At 32.6% G+C, this 18,309-nt stretch overlaps 1 protein-coding gene and 1 long non-coding RNA gene across 5 annotated transcripts in view; one reads left to right on the top strand and one right to left on the bottom strand.

Annotated features, from left to right (window-relative positions):
* LOC145294196 (uncharacterized) overlaps nt 1-17,651 on the top strand; it is a 113,620-nt gene extending 95,969 nt beyond the window's left edge. Inside the window, exon 3 of the long non-coding RNA XR_013869841.1 lies at nt 17,605-17,651. This is a non-coding gene — a long non-coding RNA (uncharacterized LOC145294196). The remainder of the gene's footprint in view (nt 1-17,604) is intronic.
* The window catches only part of LOC145294181 (solute carrier family 12 member 4-like), a 377,042-nt gene that overhangs the window by 73,227 nt on the left and 285,506 nt on the right, over nt 1-18,309 (bottom strand). For all 4 annotated transcript variants that reach the window (XM_080141297.1, XM_080141303.1, XM_080141288.1 and 1 more), the window contains one exon: nt 6,423-6,508. In XM_080141297.1, coding sequence (XP_079997423.1) covers nt 6,423-6,508 — 86 coding nt within the window. The remainder of the gene's footprint in view (nt 1-6,422; nt 6,509-18,309) is intronic.

The following is an 18,309-nucleotide window of genomic DNA, read 5'->3' as shown; positions in this document are numbered from 1 at the left end:
TATTAAATTAACTCACATCCAACTAATAATTTTGAAAACGGTTCAAAGAAAAACAGATGAAGTTTTAAGAACAAAGAGAAATTCGAAGATGAAGTATAGAACTGTTTATTTGTCTCTTACCCATTGCAATAACATATAACACAAGGATGGAAGGTGGAGATAGCCAGTGCACTCCAGGGAAACTCTTGTTGGGTACAAAAATAACGAACAACAGACCTATCAGCATTCCCCAACAGGGGCATTTCAGGCAATCAACAATAAAGTCATCCCCTAAAGGCAAAAATGCTTGTGGAGAGGACAATTCATATTACACCAACAACACTGACAAAAGAGAGCTTGGTGCTGTCAAACTATGCCCTACTTTGTCAGAATGATTAGCAAGATGAACCTCAGCAAGTATAACCTACACTGGATGCATTAAGCATTCTCTTGAGCATTTTAGTGTGATCAGCACTTACTCAACCTGTAGTACATCATCTATATCTGATGGATTTTGATCGACGAAACCCAATGAGTTGCTTTTCTTGCCTAAGTGACTTCCACGTTCAACCACAAACGTTTTTTTATGGAAATTGTTCTAGACAAGGCATGAAGCCATTTGATATAAGGAGCTAAAAATACTAGTTCAAGGTCAACAACTAGCCAACCATAAGTGTTAGATAGATCGATTTCGACTCAAAAAACAGCAATTTTTCTCATTTGTCAGGAACATAACTTATGGAATATGAAGATTAAAGTACCAAATAAGGGAATTGAGAGTTATAAGGCTGATAAAATTAAACCTAAAATTCACTTTCTATTCTCCAGTTAGTTTGATAACTAATTTGATTGACCATACCTAGCCTAACTTAATTACGTTCATGATAGACTACCAGGGTTGGAGACTCGATCCACCAGCCCAACCAAACTACTTTTACCACTTCAGTGATGTTTATGTTCCATCACCAACGTTTAATAGGTAACCCGACCAAGCACTTCTCGTCAACCCTTACTTTAGTGTTGGTAGTTGAATCAACCTCATTTCATTTACCCATATTTATACTGTTCAGTAAACTAGTTCTTGTTCACATTTAAGTTCTGTGTTTTCTATCATTCTCTTTCATTTCCTTATTGATTTGTATCTTTAATAAATTTTAACACCAATCCTCATTATCGACATTTGCAACAACGTCAAATTGAAATAGAAGAAGTGCCAATAGAAATAATTAAAAACAAGAAAGGAAAGGAAAACATCAGATCGATAAGTAACAACAGATGTAATTTGATTCTAGACTTAATACTCCTTGGACTTTTGATTAGGATCAAATCTATTATATCTCATGATATAAAAGAGAACTAATACTGAAGAAAGCCCTGGGTGGGGTGGATTGAGTGTATGTGGACAGACTTGAATTACTGTGAAAGACACCTGTCCCCTACTGGAGTGAAAAAAAATTACTATGTAGTGATTATTTATTTATTTATTCATTTTCAAAGTTAGAAAGTGAGGCGTTCTGACTAGGTGGTTATCAGATTTGGGAATGAAGTGGTTTGGTTCGTCTATTTTACATCATATCAACCTTTTTGAAACAATAACTACTACAAACAATTTATTGTATACAAACCAGTAAACACAAGCTGCATTAAAATAACAATGCATCAAATGTGTTAATGCCAGATGAGAGATGAGTTACACCCTTTAAATTATTATACAGGAAGTGGAGACTATTTAAGGCAGACATACTAATTGTCCAGGGAGAAGGAAATGTACAAGTGAATGTCTAGAAAGAGTATATAGGAGGCATCAATATTTAGCTTAACACAAAAGAATAGAAAGTGGACCTTGGCTTTACTTTCAGCAGTCTCATAATTCTCGCTTCCCTTATCTATGTATATGCTTATAAATTAGAGTTTTTTTTTCTCACTTTGATATTGATATTGAAAGCCTACTTCTATTTAAAAATTATTAAGAGGAATTTCTTAATATACTCGGTCATGGATATGCGGGCGACTGCATGAAGGCTAACTAATTTGTATATTCCTTTGAAAAACGAGCATTAATTTTTATGGTTTCCTATCAGATGATTGGTTTTATTTCATTATTACACCAAATTCTATTTATGCATAGTTTCTACATTCTGCATAATTGTGTAGAATTTAAGGTGAAAATGTTTTAGCGCAGCAAAATTTATATATATATATATATATATATATATATATATATATAAAGTGACCTTGTTGGTGTGGCTGTGAAAAGTCTCTCAAACTCCTCTTTCGAGTTTCTACAGTTCCAACTTGCAGTATATATATGTATCGCATTCGTTCACAGAAAGAATAAAACAATAAAAAAAAAATGACTGAAATTGAAGAAGGTTTAAAATCGAAAACATACAATAAAACTATGAATGTGAGAACAGAGGGAAAATGTTGCTAAAATGAATGACTGAGTAATGATTTAGGAGTAACAGGACAGAGTTTACCAAGTGGTTCTCAGATTAGAAAAGATGGCGAAACAGAGAGAACGGAGGAGTAATACGTTGATAAACATAGAGAAACGTTTAACTAAGATTTAAAATTATATACATATATGAGCGAGCACGTGAGAGAAAAGTGGGATAGGATAGAAAGAAAAATAGCGAGTATAGAAGAGGGAAAGAAAAAGGTAAAATAGAGATAGGATGAAAAAGGGTAAAGACATAAGGGTAAAAGGGACAAAGAAAGATTGAAGTGGAAATGAAGAAGTGGAAGGAGAGAAAGAGGGAGGAATGAGACAGAAAATGATAAGGGCATGGGACAGAGAGAAATAGTGAGAGGGTGAGGAGACAGAAAGAATAAAGGGGGGAAAAATAGAGACAGAATGAAAAGAGAAAGAAGAGAATAAAGAAATTGAAGAGAAAAAGGAAAATGATCAAAATGTAGGGAAAAAGGGGGGAAGAAAGAGAAATTATTAACCACACAAATACATTTTTTCTACACATATACATAATATACAATAGTAAATTATTAAAAGTTGTTGCTGAACTTCTCGTTTCCTAATGAATGATCAAAATGAGATATGAGAGTTCGAATTCAGTGTGATTTATAAACCAGCCTGTTATGTTAACTCCTTTTTCACTCAATCTAAACTTGAAGACCTTTGACAACAAAGTCGCTAATAACGCACAAACAATATGAGTAAAAATACAATAAGGAAATACATATTTTTATAAAGCAGTGTTTTTGCTTTTTTTATTACAGAAAAATAGGTATATAACAGCCATAGGAGTTGATATTGATCCCTTAAGAGACATCTAGTCGCTGGTTGATTTTTTTAAAACGGAAATTGCATGAAAATCTCATGCAACTTTCATGGCCAACACGTAGTTGAGAATTAAAACAAAATTTAAATCTACAAGTCACATTGGCTTCAGAACATTTTCCTTGACAAAAAAAAAAAAAAAAAAAAAAAGAGAAAATGGAATTCTATACATTAATTTTGTGTCTATTAAGTTGAAGGAAATCACAGCATGAATAAATGAAACAGCAAGGATCCTTAAAAAGTGTTTTCAATGAAGCAAAATTCCAGATGAATTATGAGAAAGTGTTAGTAGATTTTTCTGACCGAGTGAAATATACTCCTATCTGCTCTAAGTATGACTTATTTGGGGAAGTCACTTTGATCGAAATTAGTATAGGAAATTATAAAATGCAATGATTGATAATTTTTTGAAATCAAGTACTGGCATGAAACGTGATCATCTTGGAACTATGTGTGGTCCCATATGTTTATGACTCGAAAGGAGAAAAACAGCTTTACTTTATTAATATAGTAGATGCATGCTTTTTTTAGAAGTCACTTCAGACAAGGCATTGATTCACTTGATGCAAGGAGCTAAAAAATAAAAAAAATAAAAAATAGAAATGAAAGGGTATTAATACAAAGTCAAAAGATGCCTATTGATCTTAGTCTTTCCAAAAACCAAAGCTATACTTAAGAACACAGTCAACATGAAAAGATTTCTACAATCCTGCAATTTTTAGAAAGAAGTTAGTGGAACAGGAAAATATATTATGATGAGATACCTGGCAGCGAATTAAAGATTTCTAGACTAACAAATTAAACGAGCAGGAACAAAGGAAACAGGGAATAACTCAAGCAATTCTGACAAACAGGTGCCATAATAGTACTTACAGAAGAGACTAGGACTAGCAACACCACGGCTATAAGAGAGAGTTTGGAAAGAAGAAAAGGTGGGACCACCCAAATTACAAATACGTTTCTGAACCCTATCAAGAATCTTAAATAGGACAGATTTACCAGCCCAAATATGATAATACTCCATGCAAAGCCTGGTAGCAGATTTGTAGAGATAGAAAATAGCCTCAGGTGTGAGAAAATGTTTGGAGCGATAGAGAAAACAAACTTATGAGAAGTAGAAAGAACATTAGATCTCATGAAAGATTTGATGGGGGTGGGGAAACAAAAAAAAAGTTTTACGATCGAGTTCTTCTCAAGAACAAAGCCATTCATTAACAAGATTAAACAAAACACACCATTTTTATCCCAAATTTTCCTTTTTCTATACTTCTAACTCAACAGTTCTCCAAGTCCATAATTCAAAATTATGTACAATATTCCACCTCATTTGTTTACTGGACACGGTCCAAAGAAACCGGTCATCTGCTATTTGACCGTTAAGCGAATTTGTTATACATATATTATGCATCAAGTAAAATACACATCCCATGGCAAATGATGGAAAAAATGAAATCAAACTAAATATATATATCTCACAACGAGTAGAATACCCGTCTCAGGACAATTATAAGTAATAAATCTAGCATTAGTTTTAAATTTTAATATATTTTTTTTCTTTCTTTGTGGGGTATGATATGGTTTAGGCAGAACCTCACTAAATGGTATAGTTAAAAAAAATAATATGACCATGTTATATACTCTGTTGCCTATAATACAAATTCCAAAATAAGTTCAATAATTCAGGATTTTAACAAGCATGCACACATTATTGACGCTCATGCTCACATGCAGCAATCAATTAAAAATATATCACTTTAATATAACTCTAAAAATTTTATGTAGAGCAATTCTTTTCTCTATCATTATTTTTTATATCTCACTTCGTGTAATATTATTTTTCTCAGGGTGAGGGTGAGTTTAGATAGGGAATTTTAGCCCAGAAAGAAAGTTTAATTATGACACGGGAAAAAAATAAAATTTGGTTGTCGAGAAGTTTAGTTACTTTCATGATTACGATTAAAGCACAGGATGGAGAAGGTGCTAGTTAGGAGTGGATGGCATAAGTACAGTAAACTTTTGCCATTACCAACCAACAGAGTATTACCCTTATCAACCAAGAAAAGAGTCATTTGTACACAGTGTGAGTATGTATGGACGTGAAACTTCACCAATGAGGGTTGATGATATGCGTTGTATGGTGAGAAATGCTATGAGAATGGTGGGTGTGTAATACGACTGTTAAAACAGGCTTAGATCTGATGACCTAAGAGGAAGATTAGATCTGCACAATAATGCAGAACAGGAGGTTTCATTAGCATGGCCACTTTGAAAGAATGGATGGCAGTTCTTGGGTTAGTAGATGTAGAACAGTTAAGGTAGCAAGTTCAGTTCATGAGGGGGGGGCAAGGAAGCAAGTGATAAAAGTGGACTTGAGAAAAAGAAGGATAAATAAATAGCTGACCAGAGATAGATAAGTTTGGTAATCAATTTTTAAAGCCGTCCAATGCATAGCAGCATGTAAAACGAACTTTAAACTGAACATGATCATGATGATGATGAATACTGAAATTGAAAATAGTAATAAATATGTCGGGTAAGAAGGAAATGTATGTAATTTAATAATATTATTTGGAAAATGTTGTATGTTCAAAATGAGGTTTTCAAATATGTATCTTTGCAAAGACTTATTTTAAGAATGTCCTGGAAACTGCTTGTATGTACCAGTCTGTCAATTCTGACGTTTTGTCATGGAAGAAATATGGTTTGCCTGCAAATTGCTTTCAGTAGATTTATGTCGCAAATGCAGTCAGGCCGATATCAACCAAAGTAAGAAAATTGGAAAGGTAGTAATGACTGCTTTTGAAGAACTGCTGTCTGAGAGCTTTGTCCTAATGTAGTTAAACTTTGTCCAAGATGGTAAGTAATAGCGAAGATGGAGAAGGAATATGTTGGTTGCCAGCGACTGCCTTTATGAGTCTCTTTCACTAAGCAGGCAACCGATGTTCTGATGGTAATAAGAAATAACTGAAAAGAGACTGGATCTCAGCTTGCTTAAGTTTATATAGACTGGCTCACATGACCCTTAAAGAGAGTAGTGATTGGATTAGCTGTTGACGAATCAGCAGGACCATTAAATGAACAAGAGAGAATACAAGTGAGTACTCAATGTGCTATAAATTCAAATAAATAAAATAAAACGACATACTTCATACAGTGCCAAATGGTGGCCTCCCTCTTCTTCATCGTTGTTCTCGGTGAGTGGCTCTTGTTCCCGGCTTTGTGTATTTTCTCCTGCAAAGACAAGATGGAGGGAGGAGGGGAAGAGAGGAAGACAAATTAGCATGAGAAAACTATACATCCTGATGAGGTTAAATTCCATTTTAAAACATTAATAGAGGGAGATTTGATAGGGTCATTCGATCCCTGTTGTCATTTGAATGGGAAGGAGGTGGTCAAATCAACAAGATATTAAAAATAAAAGATACATTGGAAAGAATATAAAATTCAATGATAATGAAAAAAAATGTTTTAATGAAAAATAAAATACATGAATGAAAAATAACTGAATGAAAAAATGAATAAAAACAATTTTTAAAAAATTATTAAAAGAAAAAAAAAAGACCAGTGGTGCTTATGCATTATAAAAAATCCAAAATAATGCATTTTAAGTACAAACACAAGTATATACATAGTTACATGTCATGTTGGAATTAGTAAACATTCCAAAAATTACAAAAAAATGATCGAGATAAAGAGCTGCTAAGACTATTTTTACAACAAAACATAGCTATTATCAATCCGCCATTTTCTAATTATAAATGGAGAATTTAACTAAAACAAGGGGAGATAAGTCAGTTTGGCATACAACATAGAGGAAATTTTTTTGCCATTTTAAGAAAGAAAATCATAACTATCAAAATAATAGCAATTTATTTTAATAACAAAAACCACATAAATAAAAAACGTAACAAAATAAATATACATATTGGTCGTTCAAGAATTAAAATCATTTGGTCAAATTGATAGACTACAGTAACCTCCTTTGGATTCCGATAACTCTTTAAAATTAACAAATAAAATGTGCACTATTCAATGAATTTAATATTACTTGTAATTAATTTTCGGTCATTTTCGGTAATTTTTTGGAATTTTACTAATTTTGACATGCCACGCAAGTTCATACTAGTGTTTTACTTAAAATGCATTGTTTTGATATTTAAAAAAATCTATTTATCATGCACAAGCACCAAAGTAATAATACCTTTAACTTATGATCCCAATTAATCCCATAACCCATTTAATAGTTTACCTGTTGCTGTTAAATTCCATTTATATAAGTTAGTATTTCTATATTTTAGTGTTGCTTTGTACTAGAATAAACATCTTGAAAACTCCATGCTTTTACCATAAACCGTTCTTGAGATGAAGCATGTTCCCATGTGCGATTGTTACCTGGTGCTATTAAATCTCGTTTTATTTTCAAGTTGATATTTTAAAACGTCAGTCCTGTATGTGCTAAAAAATAAATTTTGAAAATGTCTATTTATCATAAGCTGTTATTAAGAGCATGTTCCTATATGAGAAAAATGTAGAGTCATAAACAAAATGTTAAATAATGAATTAATTGTTGAGTTTTGCCAGCGAAATGATTGAAGACTGCAATAGAGAGTTTGCAAGCGAGTTCTTTTTACGGAGTTCTAACAGGAATTGGAATAGTAGGATCATTAAAGGGCGGGGGGTGGGGGCGATGAAAATCATTATCAAAGCAGTACAAACAGTTTCCAAATGGATTTGGGTTGAAAGAGTCGATTCATGGAACACAAAAGTATCATGTGTTAAAAAGAAGCTGATATTAAGTTCTATATATATTTTTAGGTATTAAATTCTATAGAGTTGTTATGCTCTGCAGAGTAATCAGATCTATTCTGGCAGAGTCCTTAAACACAAAAAGTGGGATTGGCTGAGACATGTAATATATATTTTGTCAGAGAGGTTGGTTGGTTGTTTTTGTTTTACGGCATATCAACCCTTTTCAGGTTATTTAATGCCGAATCCAAAGATTTTGAAGAAAAATTTTTTAATAGAATATATTTGTTGTTTTCAAGCCGGATTCATAGTTGGGATCCTAACAGGTACTACCACTCCGGGTAAGAGTGGACCTGGGAGCAATGGCAATTAAAGGGTGGCTCCAAACTCTCCAAATCCTGCAAGCTGGGGTCTCACCACTGGATATAGCTTAAGGTCATATCCAGGACCTTGTCAGAGAGAACCAAATAACAGATTTTACACACTTTAAATGAATTGTTCCAAACTCGAATAAAACGTCATAATAGAATTCTGTCGTCGTTGTCAACTTAAAACTTGCATTCGTTTTATTTATTCAAAGGATTACATTGAAGATTGTCTACTCCTTTTAACTTTAGGTTTCTGCTCTGCAGATGAAATGACAATGATAAGTAAGATATGGTCCCTTCCGATTAATGATTTTCTTCCTTTCAGATGATGTAAAAGATACCCCTCTCTTTCCCATGTTAAGAATGGCTTTCTTGTACACTTGACCATGCCTAATTATCCAGCCAAATGGATAGCAGAAACCGGAAGTCCAAAAGAGCAGACAATGTTGACTATAACCATCTACAGAGTATTTAACTGAAAATTATTTGTAGGTGCTCAGTAAGGAAGCGGCAATTAAAAAAGATTAAAATTGTTATCTATATATTAATACGATAGCGTGTGATTTTGTGTGTCATGCTTACATCTTTTTTCTTCTGAGTAACTGTCGTTTAATTGTTATGATCTTCCATTTCGTATAATAAATAATTTTACCAAGAATTCTTCATAAGTTTTGGTTTCTTTCGATTATAGCTGATGGCACTGAAGTCATCTATTTTTTTATAAATAATTTTATCAAGAATTTGTTCATAATTTTGGTTTCGATTATAACTGAAGAAACTCAAGTTTATATATAATATTTTCTTCATAAGTTTTGGTTTCAGTTCAAGCTGATGTACCCAAGTCATATGGATATATGTTTTTATTTTTGAAATCACAACTTTATAATATATAAGAATTGATAGAAAATTGACTATAATAATATTAATATCTACGAAATTTGCATAAATTAAAATACCATATTTAAGCGTATTTTACAACCGAGCTACGTCAGGCCTTCTTGTTAGCTTAGATAAATACTTTTGAAGTTGTAACATAATATCAAGGTGTCTCCATTTACGCTGAACATCTACAGAATGTCATATTACACATGAAAGAGTCTGCTATGGAATTTCCACAGGTCCTGCTAGTTATAAATAAAAATATTAGCTCATTAAAGTATTCGCTTAATTTATTAAAAGAAAATATTTAGCTGACTAGAACTTTTATGGTATGAAAAAGGAGAAGATAGTAGGTAAGTAACCATCGACTTTCCACAGGGTCCTGCTACATAATGCATACACACATAATTTATTCAATGGCAATATTATTTTTCTCACAAATGACAACATCGTGTTAAAGAATAGTGCCTTTCTACTGTTAATGAAAACTATTTATCGTAATTGAATTAAGGCTTTTTCAGCATTGAAAGAACACCTCCCAGCAGGCTCCACACTCCTCCGGAAAGAGTGGGTAACACTTAACCGGGCCCAAGTAAAGGTTGCTAAACATGGAACAACCTGCACAAGTGAGGCTATGTAGTGGACGGTTAATGTCCTTGTGCCACCCACTGATATGCAGACGATCACATATATCATTACAGACTGTCAACTAAGCAAGGCATACTTCGATGTGGACCTGAGGAATGCCTCAGACACTACCCAACGATGGATCTTGAGATGGAGTGAAACGCTATGATGATGATCGTAATTAAATGTGCTGTATAATAATAATTAGCAAGTTAGCTGAAGCAGCTAATATGTTGATTTTTTTTTACTATGAGGTCATCGCTTATAAAGGCTCAAATGCCACTTGAGGATAAGGGTCAAGAAGTTTCAGATGACCATAAGACAACACAATGATGATTGGTAATGGTGGAAATTGAGCAGAATTTGATTATTTAAGATGACTAAAAAACTTGTTCACATTGGACATGAAAACGACCATGCTATAGTCAGTTGAGAAGCAGCTCTGCACTATTGTATTCCACAAACGGGTAGTTTCTAAGATTACTTTCACAGTCAATGCTGACTGAAGGTCCCAGGTTCGAACATTGTCTGAATAAAGCTATAATGATAAATCTTCTGTTTATATAATAAATCACAATATATATTTATTCTTTGAGATGAGTACACTCTGATGTAGAAAAAGACCATTTCTACATAGCTAATGCGCAAGATTTTTTTTTCTGTGAAAGAATTAAATCTTCTATCGAAAATGATAAGCGTGAACAAATGCAGTACATTTTTCCTGTATCATAGCAGATTATAGGTTGATCAAATTAGTTAAGACATCTAACTTTCATAGTCAGTGGTGACTGAAAGTCTGAGGTTTGAGCCCTGAGGTCGATGTGTTAGCTGGATAAAGCTACACTGATGAGTTTTCAAATAACATGTGTGTGAATATTAATATTTATGTAATGAATAATCTAATTTATAAAACTCACTATGTCTGCTCAATATTTTCAAACTCTATCTTGTCTGAAACTAAAAGTCGCAGAGCAGCGCTAGGGGCCTCAAATGATTAAATTTTTTATGGACCATTCTTTTATGGGTCTTTAGCCGGTTAAAACAGTTTTTAAGGAGTCAAAAAGGGGTCAAAATTGAAAAAAAAAATCGTTATACAATTTCTACATCCATCTTAGTTTATTTTTAATCAGTTCTTTTGCATGTCACCTTGGTACAGAGGTAACATCACCAGCTTTAAATGTTATAGTTTTGCTTTTGGTTTCGATTCTAGCTGATGGCACACACATATATTTTTGGTCCCCCGACACAAGGAGGGTGGGCATGTAAATTTACCCTTGTCTGTTCGTCTGTTTGTCCATCTGCACTTTTCTCAATAACTACGTCTTGGAATCTTTTGAAATTTTGCACAAACATTTAACATGATATGAGTAAAAAAGTAACACAACCCTTAGGGGTGCTTTTCGGGTTAAAATGGCTAAAATTGACACTTTTGTGCTTATTAAAAAAATTGATGCCTTGGATTTTTATAAAACTTTCTGAAAAGTTGTAACTAACTGATTTCTATATAATTTTGTTTGTCTATACTTGGCGATAACTCTTGGGTGTGCCCCAGGGGCTCTTTTAGGGCTAATAAAAACACTCCATTTTTGGGACTATTTTACCATATTTGTCTAGAATTTTCAGTGTATGTCTATTTAGCAGTTTTGCATGTTGCTGAACTCAAGATTAAATATATTAAGACCTTGGGGACTTTTGAAGCTAAATAGGGGGGGGGTGCAAATGATGGACTTAGTCATTTCTTTTTTTTGCATGGTACAGAACTCAAATTTTCATATGTTAAGGCCTAAAACTGCACCGTCTGCTCATTTTCATCAGGATTTGATGTCTCCTTGGGAATTTTGGGGCTAAATGGGGAGGGGGGGGGGAAATGCTGAACTTAGTCATTTTTTTTATGCCTCGTTCACTGTGCACTCATGGGGGACCATGCATGCTTCACTTATTACTTGTGAAATCACAACTCTATAATAAAATATATGAAATCTGGGCAAATTAAAATATCATATTTAAGCGTATTTTGCGACTGGACAGCCCCCCCCTCCCCAGCCGGCTAGTGTGTATGTGTATGTATATATATATATATATATTCGCTGATGTAGAAAAAAAAAACAGTTTCTACCTAGTTAACAGACATGATTGTTCTTAGCTAAAAGATAAGTAATGTATTATAATAATAACAATATATATATTATATAGTTTTTCCTTAAAATTATAGAAAGGGTTGGTTGGTTGGTTGGTTGTTTTTGTTTTACGGCATATCAACCCTTTTCGGGTTATTTAATGCCGAATCCAAAGATTTTGAAGAAAATATTTTTTTAATAGAATATATTTGTTGTTTTCACGTCGGTTTCTATTTAACCCATAGTTGGGACCCTAACAGGTACTACCACTCCGGATCAGAGTGGACCTGGGAGCAATGGTAATTAAAGGGTGGCTCTACACTCCCCAAATCCCACAAGCTGGGGCCTCACCACTGGATATAGTTTAAGGTCATATCCAGGACCCCCATTGAGGGACTTTTACCCTCTGCAGGGGGGTTGTCGGCGTATTCTAATGCCCCACCGACAGGGCCTATATAGAAAGGGGTTTTATTCGGAATTTGAAATACTTTTCTACTTAATTTTACACCCCAACATCTGCTTTGTACGCTGTTCTTCTCGATTATTACTGCACCTTTTAAAAGCTTTTTGATATGTATGAATATACATTTTATGAAGACAAAACACTGAAACAAAATATTTTTGTAAGGATCTCTTTAATCAAGAACTCCGAACTAGATTACATCTTCAGCATCTTTTCGGATCAATTACAGACATTAAAAATTTTCTATAGTATTATTTTGTCCACAGATTGTACCTGATTTTTACTTTCGATTCATTTTATTTCGGACTACTCCTATCTCCTTTTAATCAAGCCGCCATGAACTTGAGCTGATTTACTTATAAGTTTCCTTATTTTTTCTTGCTTTCTCTTTATATTTTCCTTATTTAATTCTCCTTTTTTTTCGTTCCTCATTTTCTCTTTTTTTTTTTTCTGCTTTTGTATTTCTTTTATGCTCTCTTTCCTTTTCACCATCATGTCATCCTCCTCCCCAATTTTTTCCATTTTTTCCATTTCTAGTCTAAATGTATTTGAAGTCAATATTGTCTTCTTTATCCTTATTTTTGTATAAATGCCTGCTTTTTGTCCTTTTCTGATGAGAAGCATCTGGCTTCAAAATGCCATGGTCTTCCCCTTATTTTTTTCCTTTCTTTAACACTTATTGAAGAGATAATGTAATAAAGTTCCTATGTAACTTTACTTCTTATCTTTTTAACTTATTCAATAATTTTCTCTTAATCGGGTAGAGCTTTTCTATTTGGATAGCTTTGTCCGATTTGAAAATTTATTTTTAAGGTTAATTATATATATATATATATATATATATATATATTTGTGTCTGTGGAATGGTCTCCACCAGACTACTCTGTTAACAGGCTTGAAACTTGATATATAGGGGATTCAGGCCTCTGAAACGAATTCGATTTGGTTTTTAGCCGGTAAAAATAGCTGTTAATGGATCAACATTTAAAAATTGGAACTTGTCAGGCATAAGGCGACTAAACATGTATCTTCTACGCAAACACAAATATACATTTATACGTTTTACGATGTTAATTTAAAAAAATTTATATGCATATTAATTTAGTTCAGATGGTAACCAATAATCTCGGAGAGCTATATATTTTGGTTTTGATTCTAACTGATGGGACACAAGTTATATATATATATTTTAACTTTTGAAATCGCTACTATATATTGGGTACACTATAATAATTAATAGCTCTATTATAATAAATACAAAATCTTCAAGAATTAAAGTATAATATTTAAGCAGATTTTAAGACCGATCACTGCCAGGCGGCCTGCTAATATATATCTCCCTGGCGCAATCTTTATTGGCAAACATGATCTCTACAATAATACGAAGAATAATGCAGTGATTGCAAGAAATTAATTTATTTTCCAACGGAGCACTTGGGACTAAATTATTATTTTTTTCATATAGTTTTAATAGTTCAAAAATTTCCAAGATATATGTATGTTTAGAGTGAAAATAGTCAAATGTAAAGTTACATACTTGACAAATGTGTTATTATTTTCTGAACGTGCGACAAAGCAGAGTGTCATTTAAATGTAGATTTTACAAAGAAAAATTCTTCTCATAAGAAGGAGAAACCAGTTATTTACTAATAAAAACTTTGGCTTCAATTATTATATCTAATAAATACATTAAAGATTATAAATATCCATTATTTACTTAGAGGGTTTTGAAAGCATGTATATGACATCTATTCATACAAACCGGATCTTTCCGTTAACTACAAGACATCTTTCAAATCGTTTAATGAAATAATATATTGAAATAAACAAAAATATAAGCTAAAATAAATTGTGAAAAACATTGAGCTAAAACGTTTCTTTAAAATATGGAGAAAAAAGTTAATATTTAATAACGGGAATTTACGACGCTGCATTTTGTTTTTATTTTTTGGTTGGGGGGACTCAATGTTTTACCTTCTTAAATAAATAGGTATGGCCAAATGAATGCTGATGCTCAAAATGTATAAACATTTTGACTCCTACCTTTACTTAAAAATTCACCAAAAATCAGGAAATTAACCAATTTTAATGAAATTTTAAGTATTTATCAAATAATGATCGCGTTAAATCTTAGTGGAAATGTATTATTTTGTTTACACAAAAAATACCTTTACTAAAGTTATGGTTTTCAGTAGTAAATAAAAAACGCAAGAATTTATTTTTGTTTTTTTTATATAAATAAAGCATCGTATTTCATAACAATAAAAAAAAATGTATTTTTTACAGGAAAATTACGAAAAAAGCCCTAAAGTCCGTATTAATGAATTCGATATAACTAGAAGAAAAATGAATTTCTCGATATTACCATTGAATTAAGCAGTGTTTATTGAATATTTTCACACACAAAAAAAATTATAATAGCAAAAATATTTCTACTTTTTTTAAAAATTACAGATTTCGCATGAATTTATATGCAATTTTTTTTTTTCACGAGTAAAAATATTTTTGTCCTTTAGGAAATTAACTTTAGTCCCTAATCTTTCAAATAAAATTAAAAAGTAGTCGGAAACCTACAAAAAATTATGATAAATCGGCTTTCAAAACTAGGTCAACCTATTTTGCCCGCTCATTTTTGCCCGTACCTATAAATAAATGACTGGAATAAGCTATTTACTTAAGGGTGTAATATCAGAATTATATTACTTATCTCCCTTGGATATCCGAGTTTCTTTGGATTTATTCTAACCAACCTTATAGAAAATATGTTTCACATATGCTGGTGTTGGGACGAGTTTTTATCTTCTAACATGTCTTTCAAGATTGAGTATGCTTCAACCGGCTTCCATTTTTTTTTTTTTTGGTTAGGTTTTTATCGAACCGTACCACTTTTCTTATAGAAGTCGCATGAACTCCCAGAATATCACAACAAAGTGAGATTAACTTATTTATACCTCACACATATTTTCTCTATCTGTGACCCTGGAAACATGTATTTTTTTTATTGCAGTTGCGACTTTAATACATTATTTCTTTGCTGTTAATGTCTGTTTGTATATTATATTATTATTATTTTTTTTTACATGGAGGTCACCACTTATCAATGCCCAGAAGCCACTCGGGGATAAGGGTTATTTTGTGTACAGTAATCAATGGGATAGTGTTGCAGTATTCATTAGTATTGGAGATTTGGTAAAGTGTCATTACTTAAGGGGGCGGTTCATCAGGAATTTGTTTATGTTGGACTTGAAGACATCCAGGTTGAAGTCAGGAGGCAAACAGGCAAGCGGTAGAGAGTTCCACAGGCGTGCATTTCTAAGAAAGAAGCTTTGTTCATGGAATCTACGTTTTGATTTAGACACAGATAAAGAGTGAGGAAAATTATTGACAGTGGTTTCAGCTAGATGGGTGTTTATCATGAAAGCTTGGCGAGGGGGGACCAGAGATTGGAGCTCAGACGAGCACCTGCGATGGAAATAACGATAAAACAAAGATAGGCTCACAACGTCTCTTCTGTGGGAGAGAGGTTGCAGGGAAGAGAAAAGGGCATTCCCCACTAAACCACAAAGTCTGTTTTGTACTCTGTCAAAGCAAGATAGGCTGTTTTTAGCAGCTCCTGCCCAAATGTGGCAGCAGTATTCCATCCTTGGACGTACTTGGCTTTTATATAGATAGAGAATTGCATCAGAAGTAAGATATCTTCTGGAACGGTAGAAGGATCCCACCATTTTCCCACCATTTTTCACCATATTACATGTTTTGTATCTGTTTTACACTTGTCTTTCATAAACTATTTATGTAAAAATACAAGTATATGTATGCAAATCCAATTTTTTTTTTCACTATTGTTTTTTTCTCTTGTTTTAGCAAACATGTATGCCATCATTAATCAATAAAATAGTGATTAAAGTGTTAGATATTTACATTTTTTTAATGGAAATCGCTCCAGACAAGGTATGAAGCTACTTGATGCAAGAATCTAAAAAAAAAATGATTAAAAGGTTAACAACTAGCCAACGATAAGTGTTTCATAGTTAGATGCATACTCAGAAAACAGCAATTATTTCCCCTTTGTCAAAATCGTCGCTCATAGAATGAGAGGACCAAAAGACAAAGTATGGAAGCGAAAGTAAACCTAATGTCTACTTTCTACTCCCTTTTCATGCATGAAATCCAATTAAAACAAGTTAAAACACTTATTCATATTATAAGGTTGAATTAAAAATATATATATATACACACAGCCTTTGTTTCAAAGCTTAAGTATTGATGCTTTTTATAAATACTAGTATACATCCACCATTAAAAAATTACGTGTGTATGCAAAAAAATATTACTAAGTAATAATATTACTACCCATATAAAATCACAGAATTATACCAGTAATTTAATTTTTCATATAATATAAATTATTATTGTTTCTTATGACCTAAAAAAAAAAACACCAACTGTTGACTTTTTACTTAGAGTCTAGGATTTCTTTCAGAATTCACTTCAGACAGTAGTAGGTTATCTGATTAGTTATTTGTTTTTTTCCATTCCCTCATCACTTGAACTGCTTTGTCCAGGGACTAGAAAAAGACAGTTTTTTTTTAACTTGCTAAGTTTTGTATGATCAAACGGATTTATATTTATTGATATACAAATATACATTGGCCTTCATTATCGAGTAGAAAATATATGCAAGATTAAATATTCCATAGATAGCTCTGAATGTGTGACGTCAATCACGTGGTTATCTTTCTTCCTCATTACTACCAAACACCCAGCTCTGATGAATAGCATTTATCATAATAGCTCACATTTATGTTCGAAAATTAACAATTTCTTGATAATCATAAAATGGAGCAAAACAAATTTCTTCTTCCTAATTTAAAGTCGCCCTAATGTAGATCTTAGGGGACTAACGTTTTCAGAGTTCTTGAGTACTACGTAAAAGGAAAAAGGAGTAATAAAGACCTAGTCGAAGATAAATTAGTTTGGAAGTTAATTAAAAAAAAAAAAAAACCTTTCAGCATATGCCAGCATGTATAACAGACGTTAAACTGAATATAATGATGTTGATACTGACCATTATAATGCAGCTCGTTCTGCCATAAATGACAGAAATATCACATTTCCTTTTTATAGATGCCAAGTTCGAACGCAAACCCCACAATAATGTTGTATCCACTTTGGTAAGTCTATTTTTACTTTAATCAAAGTACTCTGGTTTATTTAGTTACAAGATATATGTCTATGGTTATGGGGGTGTTCATCTCCAAAAACCTTACAGATGTTCAACAAAAATAGACAGAGACTACAACTTTATATTGGAGAGACGCTGCTTTGTCAACATTTGATTCTCGTGGAGCAACTGATTCGACTATCAACCGATAATTTTATTTTTCTGTCATTTTATTAAATTGATGGAGTCTTTAAATTAATTGAATGTTTACTTATCTATACATGTAATAAAAAAAGCTTTTCGAAGAAAAAATATTAATTATCAATACTGTCGTGCAACCGTATATCAATTAAAACTTTAGTGATACAGTATACCAACAACCAAAACTTTTGCGAAACAGTATATGAACTCCTAAAGCTTTAGCAAAAAAGTCAGTATATTAACTACCAAAGCTTTTGCACAAAAGTATATCAACTACCAAAGCTTTGTCCAACGTTGTTTAACCTGGATTCACAACAAAGAACAATGGCAGAGGGTTATAAAATATATCTTCTATTATACAAAAGAGAGTCGTCTGTGTGTTAGTGTCTGTGCTTGTATGTCTACTAAAAAAAAGTTTTGTTATCCGCATCCGACCTTGTCATCTGAAAGAGCAATACATTGGATGC

The sequence above is a fragment of the Euprymna scolopes genome, chromosome 2, assembly GCF_053919585.1.
Source record: "Euprymna scolopes isolate OS-2025 chromosome 2, ASM5391958v1, whole genome shotgun sequence".
Classification (NCBI taxonomy): domain Eukaryota; kingdom Metazoa; phylum Mollusca; class Cephalopoda; order Sepiida; family Sepiolidae; genus Euprymna; species Euprymna scolopes.
The sequence above is the reverse complement of the archived record's forward strand: the minus strand, read 5'-3'. Positions and strand labels throughout refer to the sequence as shown.